The sequence below is a fragment of the Schistocerca piceifrons genome, chromosome 3 (genome assembly GCF_021461385.2).
Source record: "Schistocerca piceifrons isolate TAMUIC-IGC-003096 chromosome 3, iqSchPice1.1, whole genome shotgun sequence".
Lineage (NCBI taxonomy): Eukaryota > Metazoa > Arthropoda > Insecta > Orthoptera > Acrididae > Schistocerca > Schistocerca piceifrons.
In genome coordinates, this window is record NC_060140.1 from 82,014,783 (window position 1) to 82,033,653 (window position 18,871).

Below are 18,871 nucleotides of genomic sequence, written 5' to 3' on the forward strand. Positions count from 1 at the left end.
CGAGACCGGAGCCGCAACTTCTCAATCGACAGTATTTTAAATTATTAGATTCTGTCAGGAATTACGGGAACTATTGAAAGTCAAATATTTTTTGGCCCTGGAAGCCATTATAGGCAACTTGCAAAAGCAACCGGGTTCTGGGATAGTCGTTTAGTAATACAGATGGTACATAAAGTGGCGCCGTAGCGACCACAGCCGATCAAACAATACGCCTGTCTTCTCGGGCGCTACTCACGTGGAGCTTTTGTGGTTCGGCATAACGTTGAGCAAAATCCTCCTGTATGCATAAATTCCATATTCCCTGGATAGTTGTGGTATGCCGACTAATCAGCAAAAGCGAAGTATAAACAGCGGTCTCGATACACCATAACCCACAATTCTACCACAGCTTCCTGACACATGCTGGTAATTGTTTCCCCTTTTTACACGAGACATAAATGGAGCTTCTCACAAACTAACGATACTTAAATCGATATCTGAATGAGAAATTTACTGCTTAATCTTTTTTTTATATACAGAAAGTTTGTGGCGTCGCTCCTATCTCATTTGTGCAATTGCGTTGAAATGCTAATCATTTACGTATGCTAGCATGTAATACAATTCGTACCAAACTGATGTTTGTAGCATGCTATCATCGTGATGCTATGCCGCAATGGCAAGCAGCGTAAAAAGATTCTCTCTTTTGTGTCACCTTGTATTTGCAGCTCCGTTTTCTTTCCTTTTTTTATTGTTATACAGCGTCATAGGTAACACATACATTATATTTTTTGTTTGTTTTTTATTTTATTTACAGGCATAATTCCTTGCTGAAACATCTTGACTTGAGCTTCAACGAGCTTAATACTCTGCCCGAAGATGCGTTCGTGCACCTTCCTTACCTGGAGCAGCTGCTACTGCCAGGGAATGGCCTGCAAGTTCTTCCCGATCGACTATTTGTCTCGAACACCAGGATCTCCTCCCTGGACGTTTCTCACAACGCGCTAACAACTTTGGGGACAACGACATTCAGAAGACTCAAGCATCTGAAAGTTCTCAAGGCATCGGACAACAAGCTCGTCCAGCTCCAACCCACTTTATTTGAAGCTAACTTTCTACTGTCAGAAATCTTCGTCCACAATAACAAGTTGACTTCGCTGAGTTCTCAGCTGCTGAACGCAACTCAGATCTCTCTGCTGTCACTTAACGACAACCCGTGGCACTGCGACTGCGCGCTCAAGACCTTCCTGGAGGAGGTCCACAGCCGCGGGGCGTCCGTCGTTGCTGCAACAGAGTGCGCCACGCCGCCAGCCATGGCTAAGAGGGATGTCATCCTGCTGTTCCACGACCACATTGCTTGCAACGTCACTGCCCAGCGGGGAGATACGTCTACACCTGTTGTAGTGACTGAGTCTCAGTAAGAGTTAAGCATTACCTCATTGTACAGTTACTATTTCATATTGCACTTATATTTATTATCAAGCGAGTGAAATGTGCTAACAGTGACTTGCACAATATTACAAGGTACTGAATGATATGTGCGGAGTTCATTTGCAAATGATCGTATGTAATACTCTGAACTATAATAATGAATTTATTTTTGTACAGTAACCGTCTGGTTGTCATTACTCACAAGATGTAATTTGTATGTTCAAATACTAATCCCATGTTCTGTCAAGTACGAAACTTTCTGAGATATATGTATTACAGTTTACAACACTAAGGAGTTTTGTCATTCAAGTTTTTTCCAACAGGCAAATGATCTAGAACCTGTGAGGAAATTTTACGAGGTATAGTGAAACGTCCCCTTAGAAATATTATACATGACTGTGCTTAAACTGACACAAAATATTTTTTAGCGCAACGCAATCTGACTTTCAATAATCCCTACAAAAGAATGGCCCTGACTAACATTAACCTATACCTTTCACAAATCACTTACCTTACAAAAATCTTCGTTACTCGAACTGCTGCAATACAGCGAGCGCCACTACTGCCAGCTAAATAAAAGTCTCAAACTATGGAAGGCACTAACTACTGATAGGCATAGTTAGCAAATGAAAGATTTTAATAGAGAACAAACAATGTATTTACCTTAATAGTCATAATATATATATAGCAGTTCATGACATCCATTCTTACAAATGTACTGTTTCTGATGGACACACCTCCAGATTATCCATTCTCAAAAATCCTCCATCTCACTTCCCCACATCCACCACTGCTGGCGGCTCACCTCCAACTGCGCAACGCTACGCGCTGTTAACATCCAGCTGCCCAACACTACAATAGCCAACAACAATGCAAACCAGCCACAGACTGCACACAGCACTGCCAGTGATTTTCATACAGAGCGCTACGTGGCGTTACCAATAAAAAAACCTAAACAGCCTACTTACATAGCCCCCATGCTCCCCACAAAAATTTTACAAATTGTTTTGGGCAGTGGCCAATACAGATTTGAAAAAAATTTTCATAATTAAAATAACAAAGATATTAAATGCACACACTTATTGATACAATGTTGGTCAAAAGCTAAAATTTTCTCACAATCATTAAAGACAATCCTGATAGTTCATCATATTAAAACTGCAGTGTTCTTCTCAAAGTCTGAGCAGTAAAAGAAAATGCACACGGAAGTAGTGGATTTCCATGCAGTTTTGAAGTAGTGTTGTCCTTCCAACGGAAAGACAGTGCTGACTCTTGACATGCAGACAGGTAATGGGCCACAACAGAGCAAACCCACAGCAGAGTCAGTCAAAGTTTTGAAGAATATTGGTAGGTAGGTCATAACAGAGCAGACCCACTGTAGTTCCGATAGAGATTACGGTATTGGTGGGCCACCAGAGGTGCAGACCCACTGCAGTCCTTGTAGAAATAGTGGTATTGGTGGGCCATCAAAGATGCAGACCCACTGTAGTCCTTGTAGAGACGGCCAGCAGCCATCTGTTGCGACTGTGCAGGTGCACAATCACCATCGAAGAGTCTTGCGGAGAATATAGCAAGTCCATAAACCACCACTTGTGCATGCACAAAGTTTTTGGAATTGTCCTTAGAAGTCTTGCACACAATATAGCAAGTCCATAAACCACCACTTGTGCACTCACAAAGTTTTTGGAATTTTCCTTTGAACCAGCAATGCTGTTAATCAGTCCCTTGCTGAATTATTAACACACGTGCAAACACTAACAGTCCCTACTTCTCACATATTGTCTATATACTATGACCAACAGAAACGTGTACAGTGAAATGTAACTTACAAGTTACTTAATTTGATGAACTGGTGTCAATTACAATTTTATAACATAAGAATACAATAACAAAGGTACAAAATACATCATTAAAGAACATAACAGTACAGATAACATTTGCAGTTACACAGGCTTTACAAAAGAATCGAAATAAACATATACATCAGTGTTACAGGAATTATGATATAAGTAAATACATAAAAGATCAGAATAACTTTTGAAACATCGACTTCACACATGAGCATTAAAACAGAACGGAATAAATAATGTCTAAACATCTTTACAAAGAAAATAACATATTATTAGAAAAATTCCACAACATAACTCATATCAGCCAAACACATAAAGACAGGAAAAAACACAAATACACGAGAGTACACAAATACATAGCGGGATAATCCAAAAGGAAAGGACAGGGTTTGTTTTCAGTGTAACATTTGGTACTGCAGTCCAACCCAAAACTTCATTCCATAGATCTTTCGTCTTATTTCAACATTTGTTTCCACCAAAAAAATCCAATCCAAGCATGCTTTCTGTATTTATATGTTCACATTTTTCTTACCTCATCATTTATTTTCCATTATCTTACCTCATCATTTATTTCCAAGAAAATCCTACCTAAAACTGTTGTCCCTAAACCCTACTTTTTTGTTCATATCCTCTTTCAAAATCCTTTTATGGCCAAACCATTTTCTTATAGCTTCTCAATGCTTTTCTTCCAATTCATCAGAACTCCTTCTCTCATATAGCCTACCCCATCTTAAGCTAACTTAAATCTACTGAGCTCAGATGCTAAACTATATATATATATATATATATATATATATATATATATATATATATGTTCTTATTTCAATTTCCAGGAGTGTGTGTGTCTATATATATATATATATATATATATATATATATATATATATATATATATATACACTCCTGGAAACTGAAATAAGAACACCGTGAATTCATTGTCCCAGGAAGGGGAAACTTTATTGACACATTCCTGGGGTCAGATACATCACATGATCACACTGACAGAACCACAGGCACATAGACACAGGCAACAGAGCATGCACAATGTCGCCACTAGTACAGTGTATATCCACCTTTCGCAGCAATGCAGGCTGCTATTCTCCCATGGAGACGATCGTAGAGATGCTGGATGTAGTCCTGTGGAACGGCTTGCCATGCCATTTCCACCTGGCGCCTCAGTTGGACCAGCGTTCGTGCTGGACGTGCAGACCGCGTGAGACGACGCTTCATCCAGTCCCAAACATGCTCAATGGGGGACAGATCCGGAGATCTTGCTGGCCAGGGTAGTTGACTTACACCTTCTAGAGCACGTTGGGTGGCACAGGATACATGAGGACGTGCATTGTCCTGTTGGAACAGCAAGTTCCCTTGCCGGTGTAGGAATGGTAGAACGATGGGTTCGATGACGGTTTGGATGTACCGTGCACTATTCAGTGTCCCCTCGACGATCACCAGTGGTGTACGGCCAGTGTAGGAGATCGCTCCCCACACCATGATGCCGGGTGTTGGCCCTGTGTGCCTCGGTCGTATGCAGTCCTGATTGTGGCGCTCACCTGCACGGCGCCAAACATGCATACGACCATCATTGGCACCAAGGCAGAAGCGACTCTCATCGCTGAAGACGACACGTCTCCATTCGTCCCTCCATTCACGCATGTCGCGACACCACTGGAGGCGGGCTGCACGATGTTGGGGTGTGAGCGGAAGACGGCCTAACGGTGTACGGGACCGTAGCCCAGCTTCATGGAGACGGTTGCGAATGGTCCTCGCCGATACCCCAGGAGCAACAGTGTCCCTAATTTTCTGGGAAGTGGCAGTGCGGTCCCCTACGGCACTGCGTAGCATCCTACGGTCTTGGCGTGCATCCGTGCGTCGCTGCGGTCCGGTCCCAGGTCGACGGGCACGTGCACCTTCCGCCGACCACTGGCGATAACATCGATGTACTGTGGAGACCTCACGTCCCACGTGTTGTGCAATTCGGCGGTATGTCCACCCGGCCTCCCGCATGCCCACTATATGCCCTCGCTCAAAGTCCGTCAACTGCACATACGGTTTACGTCCACGCTGTCGCAGCATGCTACCAGTGTTAAAGACTGCGATGGAGCTCCGTATGCCACGGCAAACTGGCTGACACTGACGGCGGCGGTGCACAAATGCTGCGCAGCTAGCGCCATTCGACGGCCAACACCGCGGTTCCTGGTGTGTCCGCTGTGCCGTGCGTGTGATCATTGCTTGTACAGCCCTCTCGCAGTGTCTGGAGCAAGTATGGTGGGTCTGACACACCGGTGTCAATGTGTTCTTTTTTCCATTTCCAGGAGTGTATATGTATGTATAAGTTAGCAAAGCAAATGCAACATTATCACTAATATGAGCCAATCTGCAGCAACAAGAAAAATAAATCAGTAGTAAGTCTGGCTTAACAGAGTAATACAAACTGAAATTTAGTAGCACTATGCCTGGCAAACAGCAGCAGCAAATACAATAACTTATACTTAAACATGACAAACCCATAAGCAGAAAAAATAGGACACTAAAGACAACAATGCAGACAAGGGAAATGTCTATTCACATCTTAATGTCTGTGTAATTAAAGTGGTGCACCACAAGAAGTTATGCTACCAAAAAAATTACCAAGTAGTTGAAAAGAAAATTATGTATGCAGTAACTGTTATTAATCCCATCTTATTGTTCTTTCCTTTCCAAGTGCTCCTTTTTCGAGGAATGTGGATCATAAAATTATTATTTACTGGATCTGTAGGCATAAAATATTTATATTAGTACATCTGTAAAATTTTATTTTAACCAATGCTGCAGTGGAACTAGATACTAGATATTAAACAAAATGAGCAATCTCTCAACTACAAAGGCAATAGATGTAAAATGTTTCTCATCATTTCATTAGGCATTTTAGTAAATATCATAAATTACGAGCTCCACAGTGTAATCATATGTTTCCAAGTTTGTGCGTGTCGTATTTGGGATGCTTTCTACAAAGAAATGTCAACAGCGAGGATAATGGCCTCTTTTTTTCTCCACCTGTGCCTTTGAAAGGCACACACTAATGGCTTTTTTTTCCAGGTAACTGTCGCTCAGCTGGTTCTCCACAGCACATTATGTCAAGGTCATCTACCTTTTTTACGGGAATATTTATGGCAGCAGTTACCACTACAGTCACAGTCTCATATAAAATAAAAAATTCAAAGGTTAGAAATTTACATTATAAGTGTGTAGAAACAAAATCTCATATATAGTAGTGTCCAAAAATTTTTGTCAGCATTGTAATACATTCACGCATTTACATACATTTCATAACTCTTAAAGTACGATTCTTGGTTTTCAACAACCTTTTTCACAAACCAGAGTCCCTAACCACTACTCATTATTCCTTACCTTATTACACATATACATATTCGTCAATACTTCTTCAATATTTCATCATAATAGATACGTAGCATAATCAGATTCCTCATATAGCATCAGCTTATTGATTATAAACATACCTCAGCAGCGTAATGGACATCGTCATCGTAATAATAACATCATAACACCTCAGTCAAATCTCAAAAACGTCGTAGCTTTCTGCAATAATTTCAAAACCTAAAAAATTCTCTGTTCATTTTAATAGTGTCACATACCTCAGACGTACTTTAAAAATCATGACCCCCATACCAAATGCGACATTCAAAGCTCTCATAGTATGACAATGATTCCAAAAAAATATGAACAGTTCACAAAGTACAGACAAAATACAATTTCATAAGTGTGAAGTTATCCAACTGTGTAATTGTGTAAACATGTGTCACTGATGTAGTAAAAAAAATGTTCGTCTCTCCCAGTTAAATGATCAGATAGCTGTGTAATTATGTGTTATAGAAATATGGTACCGATGTGTAAAGTTGTATAAGCAAATACCATATTAGCCAGGGCTCCTTGTGCTTGCCAGACACATGGTACAGAAAGTAGGCGTGTACCCCTCTGAGGATTAATGTAATTATACCCTCAATTGTTACAGATTACAGCAATGGAATGAAATGTATCACGGAAAACTTTCTTTGTAATTCAAAAATCTTGAAAAATAAATGGTTCAAGTACAAAATTAATCACTCAAATGCGTATCCTGTAGCGCTAAATGTGCGTCTTGCTGTAAGATAATTCTGTGGGAGAGTTGTAGTTATCGTCCTCTGTAAGCAAAGTTCTGCAGAAGTCAATGTACTTATCTCATCATAAACAAAAGTGAAATTCTTTGCATATAGATATCGTAGTTATTACGTACCTTACCGTGAAAGTACTACAATGTAACATATTGTTGTGCTATGGAAAAGGTTGTCTCATTGTAGCTATATCACAAAAATTACTATTAAAACATGTTTTACTTTCCAGAAGAATTCAGAAAAACTGTGCAGATATAAAACAGATACACCGCAAAAGCAACAATGTAAATTGTGTCACATATTAGTAGCATCGTGATATAATCGTGTAGCTGTCAAATAACTCAAATACTAAGTCACCTTTAATCTCACAGAAAGTACTTCACACAAAGAATGTCTTTTCAAGTAAACCAAAATGTTGCATGAAAATCTCATTAGCAGTGCCAGTATATGTTCTAAGTATGTGAGCCTTGTAGTCATTATGTGATCGTGCAACTAACAAGGAAGAATGTACACTGTGTCGTCTGTTCACTATAACAATGCATTTGTCATTACTGTCTAAATATGTTCCCTAGGTTCTAGACTGGATAGTTAACTTTAAAACGTAGTTACATGTTAACAGTTTCTAAGTGTGACAAAGAGTACTAGTAACGTGAAGTGAAACATTTTGTAGGAAAAACTAAGTTAAAAGGCAGATTATCTCTCAATAAATGGTTTTACATGTGAAATGTGGTGCAATCCTTTACTCTTCCTAGTGGACAGAGTTTAAACTTCATAGCAATTATCATGTTGTATACGTCAGTAAGGAATGCTAAAATTTTTCTCAAGGTTAGCGTCTATGTTATTTTTTGCTGAGCCAGCCGGCGCATGTGGCTGCCTGCGGTGCGAGTCATTGTCTGTCTCTTTGTTGCCGCGCGTCGTTATTGGGATTAGGAGACCTAACTTCTACAAATTCACTTGACGAGAAGGCCCTGCCCTGTTTGAAGCTCGCCCGTTCTGATGGAATTCAGGTCTGTCGTTTTGTCGGTAATTTACATAGTTTCTTGGTTCAAATGGTTCTGAGCACTATGGGACTTAACTGCTGTGGTCATCAGTCCCCTAGAACTTAGAACTACTTAAACCTAACTAACCTAAGGACATCACACACATCCATGCCCGAGGCAGGATTCGAACCTGCGACCGTAGCGGTCGTGCGGTTCCAGACTGTAGCGCCTTTAACCGCTCAGCCACTTCGGCCGGCCATTGTTTCTTGTTTGTGGGTCATGTGGTGGAGAATTTCTCCCGGAATCGTAACTGCGTGGTGGACTGTTGCGTCTAAAGTTATTCTGTCTCCCTTGATAATAATTATTTTGGTTCCCATATTGTCAGTTTCTCTGATTGTCTCTGTGACAGTCATTCCCGCGGAAATGCGAACTTACTCTGTAATTATTACTACTCTGCCAATGGTTGTCATATGGTTGGTGTCTGTTTTCGTCACGATTTACGTTGTAAGAATAGCCTTGTCGTGTCCAGTTCTTATTTCTTTCATTGCGGAATTGCGACGGATGTGACATGTAATTGTTGGGTTCCTGTTTTCGCGTTCCGCGATTGTCAGTGTCATTTTCTAATTCTTGTAAGAGTCCCTGAAAAGCTTCAATGTCGCCTTTGCAACGTCCTGCCACAATAATGTGTCGTAAATGTACAGGCAATTTGATTAAGCAAATGCAGATGAGTTCTGAGGGGCTGTATGGGTTTGTCAGGTACTGATTCTTGTGCAACATATCTTCAAAATATTTCACAAGACTGGAAAATTCAGATTGTTCGAAATGTTTCATCATTATGATGCTATGTTTTACTCGGTCTTGTGTAGCTTGAGACCAATATGCTGAGAGGAAGGCATGATAAAATTCTCCTTCACTGTGGCAATCGTGAATGACCGATCACATTCTTACAGCTGGTTCATTCTCTAAATAGCCACACATAAATTCTAATCTGTGCTCTAATGACCAGTTGGGAGGAAAACAATGAGAGAATTGATGAAGCCACGCTTGTGGATGAATGTCGTTACCGGAATTCTTAAATGTTTTGAATTTACGTGTAGTAATAAACAGCTTATAGTCAAAATCATCATGTCGGCGAGTCGCATATCGGTCATTGTTACTTCGTTTCGGCGGTTCCATCTCAAAATTCGGTGTATCTTGCCAATTTCTTGCATAATTTCCGAAGTACCCCGTGTTATTATTTTGTGGCTGTTCCGTATTTCTATGTCCCTCTTCCCGTATTGGAGCGCGAGTGTCCTCTGAAATACGTAATTCTTGTATTACCTGTGTCAGCTGATCTTGTACTGCCCGGATTTCTCTTTGGTGTTGCGTATTAATTTGATTCTGATTTTGTTTGAATTTCCTAATTTGTTTGCACTCTTCTGTGTCATTAAAGACTACCGGTTTTGTGTCATTCAGATTATCATCTACCTTCGTAGATAAATTATTTAGCTGATCCGAAAGTTCAACTACTTTCTCTGATAATGAACTAATTTCCTCCATGTGTTTTTCTGAACCAATTTTCAGAGTATCTACTGTGTCCTTTAAGTTTTCCTGAGCTTTTGGAAGTTGCGTAACGGAATCGATAGATGCAACTGAGTCAGTTTTAGCTTGCAAGGTGTCACGATTTTCATGAACAGTAGTTTGCAGTTTTTTTATGGTTGCTTCGTGATTCTGTAATGCATTTTCATGCCGCGAAAAAATAGGTTGAAAATGACCACAAATTTGTGTTTTTACGTCATTACAGACTTTTTGACATTTCGATTCGATTTTATGTAACTCAGTAGTTAAATCTTCACGTGTTTGTTCAAGTGTGGTGTCTAACTTTTGAAGCTTTTGCTGTGTTTATCTCTGATTTTGTTCCATTGTGTCTAACTTTTGAAGCTTTTGCTGTGTTTCTCTCTGATTTTGTTCCATTTGTTGCATTAATTGCAATAATAATGTATTAGTGTCTGGAATCTTTTTCTCTATGCTTTTTGGCAGTGCATTTTCACCGGCAACATTCACATTTTGACAAGCAGAAAATGTTTCTTAACTGATTTGAGAAAACGGTGAGGACCAAAAACTGAATCTATAGTATTTGCAATATTGTGTTCTGTCATTTCGGATTCCTGAGGCGAGCTGTTGCCGACCGATCGATCGATAATGCTTCCCTGTTCACTAATTGTTTCACTGCCTACACCATTATTTGCAGCCCGCTCCATGTCCCTATGCACACTAAGCAGATTACTACTTTGAACATTAGTTAATTCATTACTCGGCGGCGCTAACACACTGCTTTCGTCTTCACTGTCATTTCTTAGTTTACTTTGGAGCCCAGTATTACGTTTTTCACACGCCATTACTGTCACAATATTTCACACGATAACACAGAAAAGCACAATTTGAAGAGCAAAATAAGAAAACACATTAACATAGCACTGAAAATAATATCTAGTTAATTGCAAGCGCAGCTGCGAAATACTTGGTGCAAATCTACATTCATGCCACAACTGTTTTACTGTACAACAATGAAAGACTGCAACTACAAAGGAGATTCTCTCTACAATTACGCGCTAGCAATAAACAATAGCTACACTAATTACACAAACTACAAGGAAAAAATCAGAAGATTCCAGTGAGGTATCCTCGGCTAAGGGTCGACATATGAAACGTCCCCTTAGAAAAATTATACATGACTGTGCTTAAACTGACACACAATATTTTTCAGCGCAACTCAATCTGACTTTCAATAATCCCTACAAAAGAATGGCCCTGACCAACATTAACCTATACCTTTCACAAATCACTTACCTTACAAAAATCTTCGTTACTCGAACTACTGCAATACAGCGAGCGCCACTACTGCCAGCTAAATAAAAGATTCAAACTACGGAAGGCACTAACTACTGATAGGCATAGTTAGCAAATAAAAGATTTTAATAGAGAACAAACAATGTATTTACCTTAATAGTCATAATATATATAGCGGTTCATGACATCCATTCTTACAAATGTACTGTTTCTGATGGACACACCTCCAGATTATCCATTCTCAAAAATCCTCCCTCTCACTTCCCCACATCCACCACTGCTGGCGGCTCACCTCCAACTGCGCAACGCTACGCGCTGTTAACATCCAGCTGCCCAACACTACAATAGCCAACAACAATGCAAACCAGCCACAGACTGCACACAGCACAGCCAGTGATTTTCATACAGAGCGCTACGTGGCGTTACCAATAAAAAAACCTAAACAGCCTAGTTACAATAGTCATCAAGTTTTAATTATTACCTCGAAAAAATCGAACTGGGAACACGAAGCTTGGTGTTGGTATCAAACCTTCTTGACATATTCACTCTTCAACGCGACGAAACCCGCCTCCTTAGACGAGGTGGCTACCGCCGCTTGTGTCGTCGTGCTCGAATGGGAGGTAAGCTGGTTCGAATCCTGTTGGTGGACTTCATTTTCGTAAGCGGAGGAGACATGGTGACAAGCGCCTGATCACTGAACTTTGCGTCAGAACCCTGGGTTAAATTGCAAACTTCTCCGCAATGAGCTGTGTTTCATGAAATGAGGACGTGTGACCACTGATGCCATTCGTTGATACTGATGATGGTGATGGTATCTGGTTTGTGGGGCGCTCAACTGCGCAATTATCAACGGGGTACAAATCCTCAATCCTTACGCAGTCCACACTTGCCACTTTCACGAATGATGAGGAAATGATACGGAAGACACAAACACCCAGTCCCTGAGCGTAGATAATCCCCAACCCGTCCGGGAATCGACCCGGGACCCCGTGATCCACAGGCAGCAACGCTAGCCACTGGACCACGAGCTGCGGACTCACGCTATTCGGGAGGAATAGCTATGTGCTGGCACCCGATTTCACCCTCTCCCTTTTCTCGTCATCGCTGTACACCACAAACGGAACACCACACAATATGCATACCCATTAAACTCACCTACACTCTACAAAAACACATACGAGGTTGAGTCAAATGAAAACCTTAAATTTGTAATAACAAATCGAAATTTCGCGCCGTTATCCTGTAAGTTGGTAAGCGTGCTACAAACAGCGTGCAGAATGGCCTGTAGGTGGCAGCATAGTGCAGATGCACACATACCGTCGCAGTATCAGTATAAAGATGGCCGCCACACTTGCGACTTGCACCAGGGAAGAACAGCGTTCTGTTATTCGGTTTTTGCATAGTGAAGGTGTGAAACCTATTGAAATTCATCGACGAATCAAGGTTCAGTACGGTGATGCATGTTTGTCACAGCAGCAAGTCTACGAATGGAGTAGCAAGTTCGCAATTGGTGTGACTTCAGCGGAAGATGCTCCTCGTCCAGGTCATGCACAGACTCCACAGAACATTGCAGCAGTTGAAGCCATAGTGAAGGTAAACCGCTGAGTGACACTGAATGACATTGCAGCATGTTTACAGATTAGTCATAGGTCAGCACACCACATTGTGCACGATGTGCTCCAGTTTCACAAAGTGTCTGCAAGATGGGTGCCACGGCAGCTGACTCCTGAAATGAGAGAACGACGTGTTGATGCTTGTGAATAACTTCTTCGGCGCTTTGAACGAGAAGGTGATGGCTTCCTTGCAAGAATCGTTACTGAGGACGAAACCTGGGTTCACTTCCACCTGCTGGAAACGAAGAGAGCGAGCAAGGAATGGCGCTATTCCTCATCACCAAGTTTCGAACACAAACATAAAAAGGGAAGGTTATGCTGACTCTCTTTTGGAACGAAAATGGCGTCATGTTGGAGCATTACATGACTATAGGGACCACTGTCACCAGTGCATCACACACAGATCTCCTACAAAATCATCTGCGGCCCGCAATCAAATCAAAGCGATGCGGATTGCTGTCACCAGGTGTCCTTTTGCAACATGACAATGCAAGGCCCCCCCTGCCCGTACAACAGTTGCAACAATCACAGACCTGCATTTTGAGTGTCTTCCTCATCCACCATACTCACCAGACCTTGCCCCAAGTGATTTCTATGTGTCTGGACCGCTCAAAGACGCAATGGGAGGAAGAAGTTCCCCTCTGATGAAGAGGTACGCCACACAGTGCATGAGTGGTTGCGCGGACTAACAAAAGAATTTTTTCTAAAAGAATTTATGCACTTTGTAAGCGCTGGAGGACTTGCATTGAGTGTGGGGGAGATTATGTTTAAAAGTGATACAGCTTTGTATCACGTCTGCACAATAAATAATATTTTAAAAAATATTTAAGGTTTTCATTTGACTCACCCTTTACACAACTCTCACGCATTCACAGAGAAAGGTGCCATTGTCCGCGACAGAAGACTTTACGACTGGGTAGCTGACCCCTTGTGGTCTCCCAACCAACAATGTCGTACAGGAGTTGGACAAAAATATGAAAACACGAGAGAAATGTATCTTAAACATAAATGCAGATGCTAGAGAAGCCTGCAGGTAGCACTGATGTATCTGACCACGAAAATGTTCAATGTGTTTCAAGTGTCAGTCGTGGGCAGAACAGAGTGCTGTGTAGCTGTGAGTACATTATGTCAGACATAAGGGAATTTGAACTCTTACTAGTGCACGTATGGTGGGTGGCTTTGTAACCAAGGCAGTCGAAGTGTTCAGTGTTCCAAGAGGCACCATATTGAAGATTTATACCGCCTACAGGGAAAACGGAAACACATGATCCGCTAAGTCTGCAGCTCGTGGTCTAGTGGCTAGCGTAGCTGCCTCTGGATCATGGGGTCCTGGGTTCGATTCCCGGCCAGGTTAGGGATTTTCTCTGCATGGGAACTGGGTGTTTGTGTTGTCCTCATCATTTCATCACCATCATCATCATCATCACCATTCCTGACGGTGGCTAGGTTGGACTGTGTAAAAAGATTGGACTGTGTCAACAACTGGACCTATGTACGGGTGCTGATGACCGCACGTTTGAGCGCCCCACAAACCAAACATCATCATCATCCGATAAGTCACAGCGCGGACGAAAGTGTGTCTTGAGTGATCGTGACAGACGGTCACTGAAAAGGATTGTGATGAAGAATAAGAGGGCGACAGTTGCTACAGCCACTGCGAACCCCTCTCAGCATCAAAACAACATGAAGGGAGCCCCATCAGCTGGGGATTGCAGGACGGGCTGGAATTTAAAAAAAACCCTCATCAGAGTCGCAAATGACCGTAACAGGAACTCGTGATGCGGAAAAGTTGGATTATGAAACAATGGAAGAAAGTCATTTGGTCCTGTGAGTCTTGTTTCACGTTGTTTTCGAGTTCTGGCCGAGTTTACGCCCCATGAGTGAAACATTGCAGGGTTCGGTGATGATTTTGAGAGCCATGCCGTGGTATTTCACAGGCCCCCATGGTTACGCTGCACGGTAGCGTTTACTCCCACGATTACTTGACCATTTTGGCTGATCAGATTCATCCCTTGGTACAATTTATGTTACCCAATAGTGACGTTGTGTTCCAAGATGACAGGGTCAATGTTCACACACAGCACATCATCCGGGGCCATTTACAGCAGTATTCAATGTAGTAGAAAGCACGTAGATTTGAGGCCATGTTCGGAGCGCATTTACATCTGGAAAGAAGTTCCTGGAGTGTTCGATAGAGAGCGGAAAATGTGAAATCTGATGGCACAGGGTCAGGTGGTTGAGGGGGCTGCAGAATGATTTCCCAGCCCTAGTCCTGTATGATGTTTTTTTGTCGGTCTACCAGAATGCGGGCGGGCTTTATCGTGTAATAGCATCACTTCACGCAGTCTTGCTGGCCATCGTTCTTGGACTGCATCTGCAAGACGTATCAGTTGTTGACAACAAATATCAACAGTGATGGTTAAACCTCGGGGAAGCAGTTCGTAGTACACCACACCGTCGTTGTTCCACCAAATGCATAACATTACGTTTTGTGGATGCGTACAATATTTGTACGGGTAGTTGCTGTTTTGTTTGGGCTCAGTCACTCCTTTCTTTCCCTTACGTTAGCATAAAGACACCATTTCTCGCCACCAGTAACAATCCAGGATAGGAATGGTTGGTGTTGTTCACGAGTCAATTGATAACGAGCAAGCAGAGATGCAAAGACGGCCATCAGCTGACTTTTGTGATTTTGGAGCAGGCGGTACCCATGCTCCCAATTTTTGAAACGTCCTCATTACATGCAAATGTCAGACGGTGTTGGAATGACCACTGTTCATCACATTTGTCAGTTCTAGAGTACAATGACGTGCGTCATTGTGGATGAATGCGTTTAAATGCTCTTCATCAAACCCCAAAGGTCTTCCTGAACGTGCAGAGTCACTTGTGGTAAATGCGATCCTCCTTAAAACGAGGAAACCTTTTTCTTGCCACTCACTTTCCAGTAGCATTATTCTCATACAAGGTACAAATGTGTCTGGCTGCCTCCGCTGGTGTTGTCCCCCCTCTATTGAGTTCAGAGAGAAGAATATGTCGGATATGTTCCGATTTCTCTCCTTGGCACTCCTTTTTCTAGCGTTCACAGCTCCACTCACTACCTCCAAATCAGAAAACGATGATATGTTAACTCAAATAGCAACAGTGAACTACAAATAAAAAATGACTATCGATAAATAAACCCATAGTAACCGGGATGCCAACATACAAAACATGAATGCTACGAAATTACACACATTCGTACTAAAACGGTGCAGCTCGAAAATCACCTTGTCACCAATCTGAAAATCGCAGCCACGCAATGGCTTTGTAATCCGAGGAAAGAGAAAGGTTTCGCTGGGTGCCAAAGAAGCAATATGTGTGACTATGTACGCGCAGAGTGGTCTAACGGACTTCTTCCTGTGACGCTTCGTCCTGACTGCCTCCCGTAAGGAGATTTCGGTAGTACCCCCCTGTGACAATTTGCCCCTTAAGAGCATAATCTGTTAGCACCACATCTTACAAGGGTCATCTTGCCGGGTGACGGCTGACTTTTCGCATTTTTCGGCTGCCGTGACTCCACATGTTTCCACTGCTTGCCTTGCTCCTTTGTATCTGCTTCATAGTGATATACCCAGCACTCGTCTATAAGTGATTAAGCGGCTAAAGCAGTCGTCTAGATCTGTCTCACACAGCTTAAACACTTCTGACGCTGAGTGTGAGTAGTTGCGGAACCCTGCTGGCGCCTAGCTTCGTCTTATTCAAAATGTGTTGCACTTTCACCAGCTCAGGGTGGACTAATGCAGTAGTGTTCCTTCTGAAATGCAGAAAGTGGATTACCGCACGAGACATCACTTTGTCAATGGGATACGCCGTTTTGTTTTGGTTCACCTAGCGACGCGCTACGGTACTGCGGCGCAGGGAGTTCAGTGTTGTACTAGGACTTCAGATATGCTCTAAACAGAAAGTATTGACATCGTAACTTTATTTTTTTGAAGTGATACTTAAAACTTTATGATTACCTTAAAATGTTGTATTTGTGGGGATCCACAGCCTCCAAGTACTTAATAAACGTAAACATGGTCCGTAGTAGGCTGTAATGCTATGTTTACCTAATTGTGCAATTAGTTAATTTCAGTTCTAGGCGCTACAGTCTGGAACCGCGTGACCGCTACGGTCGCAGGTTCGAATCCTGCCTCGGGCATGGATGTGTGTGATGTCCTTAGGTTAGTTAGGTTTAAGTAGTTCTAAGTTCTAGGGCACTGATGACCTCAGAAGTTAAGTCCCATAGTGCTCAGAGCCATTTGAACCAGTTAATTTCGACTAGGCGTCGTTGTCAAGCACATTTGTAACATACGTATTTACTGTCATTTTCAAATCACTTTTAATTACAAATGCGCTTGCAAATGACACTCAATCGAAATTAGCTAATCGCACGATTAAGTAAACAACGAATTACAGCCTATTACGGACTATGTTTACATTTATTTTATGATTAACGCTCGTATGTTGTCTTGTTCGGAGCATCTGCCGTAATTAGCTTAGTATTAAGTGTCTGCCTCGTCCTGGTACCCAACGAGTTGGTAAACAGCAAATAACTTTAATGTTGAATTAACAGCATCTTGGGGTAGAAGGGATTAGGAATATCATAAAATACCTGGCACTCTGCTATAGGTCGTGAGGCGCATTTCCTCTGGTGTTTCGGCTGATACGAGGGTTGTCCAGAAAGTAAGTTCAAAAATGGTTCAAATTGCTCTGAGCACTATGGGAATTAACATCTGTGGTCATCAGTCCCCGAGAACTTAGAACTACTTAAACCTAACTAACCTAAGGTGATCACACACATCCATGCCCGAGGCAGGATTCGAACCTGTGACTGTAGTGGTCACGCGGTTTCAGACTGAAGCGGCTAGCACCGCACGGCCACACCGGCCGGCAGGAAAGTAAGTTCCGATCGGTCGCTAAATGGAAACCACAGTGAAAATCAGAAAATTTTATTAGCAAGAGTTAGCTACATTTTCCAGGTACCTTCTCTACATAGTGGCCACTCCGACTTAGACATCTGTCCGAGCGTTATACCAAACTTCCAAAACCATCGTCATAGAAGGCAGCCACCTGTGCTTTCTGATAATTCTCTACGCTGGTCTATAGCACTTAGTCTACGCCCAAGTGTTGTCTTCATATCCACTGTTTCATGTGAACAGAGATGATACTCAGGACGAGCCAATGAGGGCTGTGTTGTGGGTGACCGAACACTTCCCATCGAAAAGGCGGCAGCAGTGTCTTCACTGCCCCTGGAGAGTGTGGCTGAGAATTGCTACAAGGAAGGAAATGCGTGGCAGTTGTGTTAGGTGGGCTGCATTCATTAAGGCAAAGCCTCTCAGCGGGCCCTCCTACTTGGCGGGAGACATCGTTGTTCTAAGCACCTTTACTCGCTCTCAGTGCGCTCACAACTGAAAAGAACGTCTTGATGATATCTACGGTCATACTAAAGACACTACCCAACACATCTGCAGAAAGCTTCATCGGGTTTTCACTGTGGTGTCCATTTCGCGACCGATCGGAACTTACTAGTCATTCCAGACAAGTCTTTCATGTGACGTCTAGTGTCCACAGAAAGCTTCGGTTTGTTTGCCATTACAAACAAAATGATTTTTTAGAGTGGAATTTTACGTGCCCAGAGTGGTCTCAAATTAGTCTAGTGCCATATTCCGTTTATTGGTGTGTATTAACAGGAACAGTTAAAAGTGAAGAATAATCACCACTTCAGCAGAGACCGAACTGCGCTTCTGCATAGCGATAGCAGTTAGTGCTGACCAGGGAGCAGGGAGGAGCTGTTGCTGCTGGGGCTCGTGTTTTACTGTCCCTGTGAATGTCACATTTGTAAAAGTAATATAGCACTGAACTAATGTAGGACCGCTCCATCGAATGGGAACGTAAAATTCCGCTATAAAAATCATTTTGTTTGTAACGGGAAACAAACCGACGCTCTCTATCCATGCTGGGCTTAGCATGAAAGACGTGATGGGCAGTATTTGTTTGGGCAGAGAAGAAATTTCAGATAT

At 42.3% G+C, this 18,871-nt stretch overlaps 1 protein-coding gene across 1 annotated transcript; it reads left to right on the top strand.

Annotated features, from left to right (window-relative positions):
- Window positions 1–644: 644 nt before the first annotated feature.
- On the top strand, window positions 645–1,397 carry LOC124788413 (carboxypeptidase N subunit 2-like). The gene is made up of 2 exons (XM_047255678.1): window positions 645–655; window positions 794–1,397. Exons 1-2 carry the CDS (start codon window positions 645–647, stop codon window positions 1,395–1,397), a joined length of 615 nt encoding a protein of 204 aa, XP_047111634.1.
- Window positions 1,398–18,871: the final 17,474 nt, after the last annotated feature.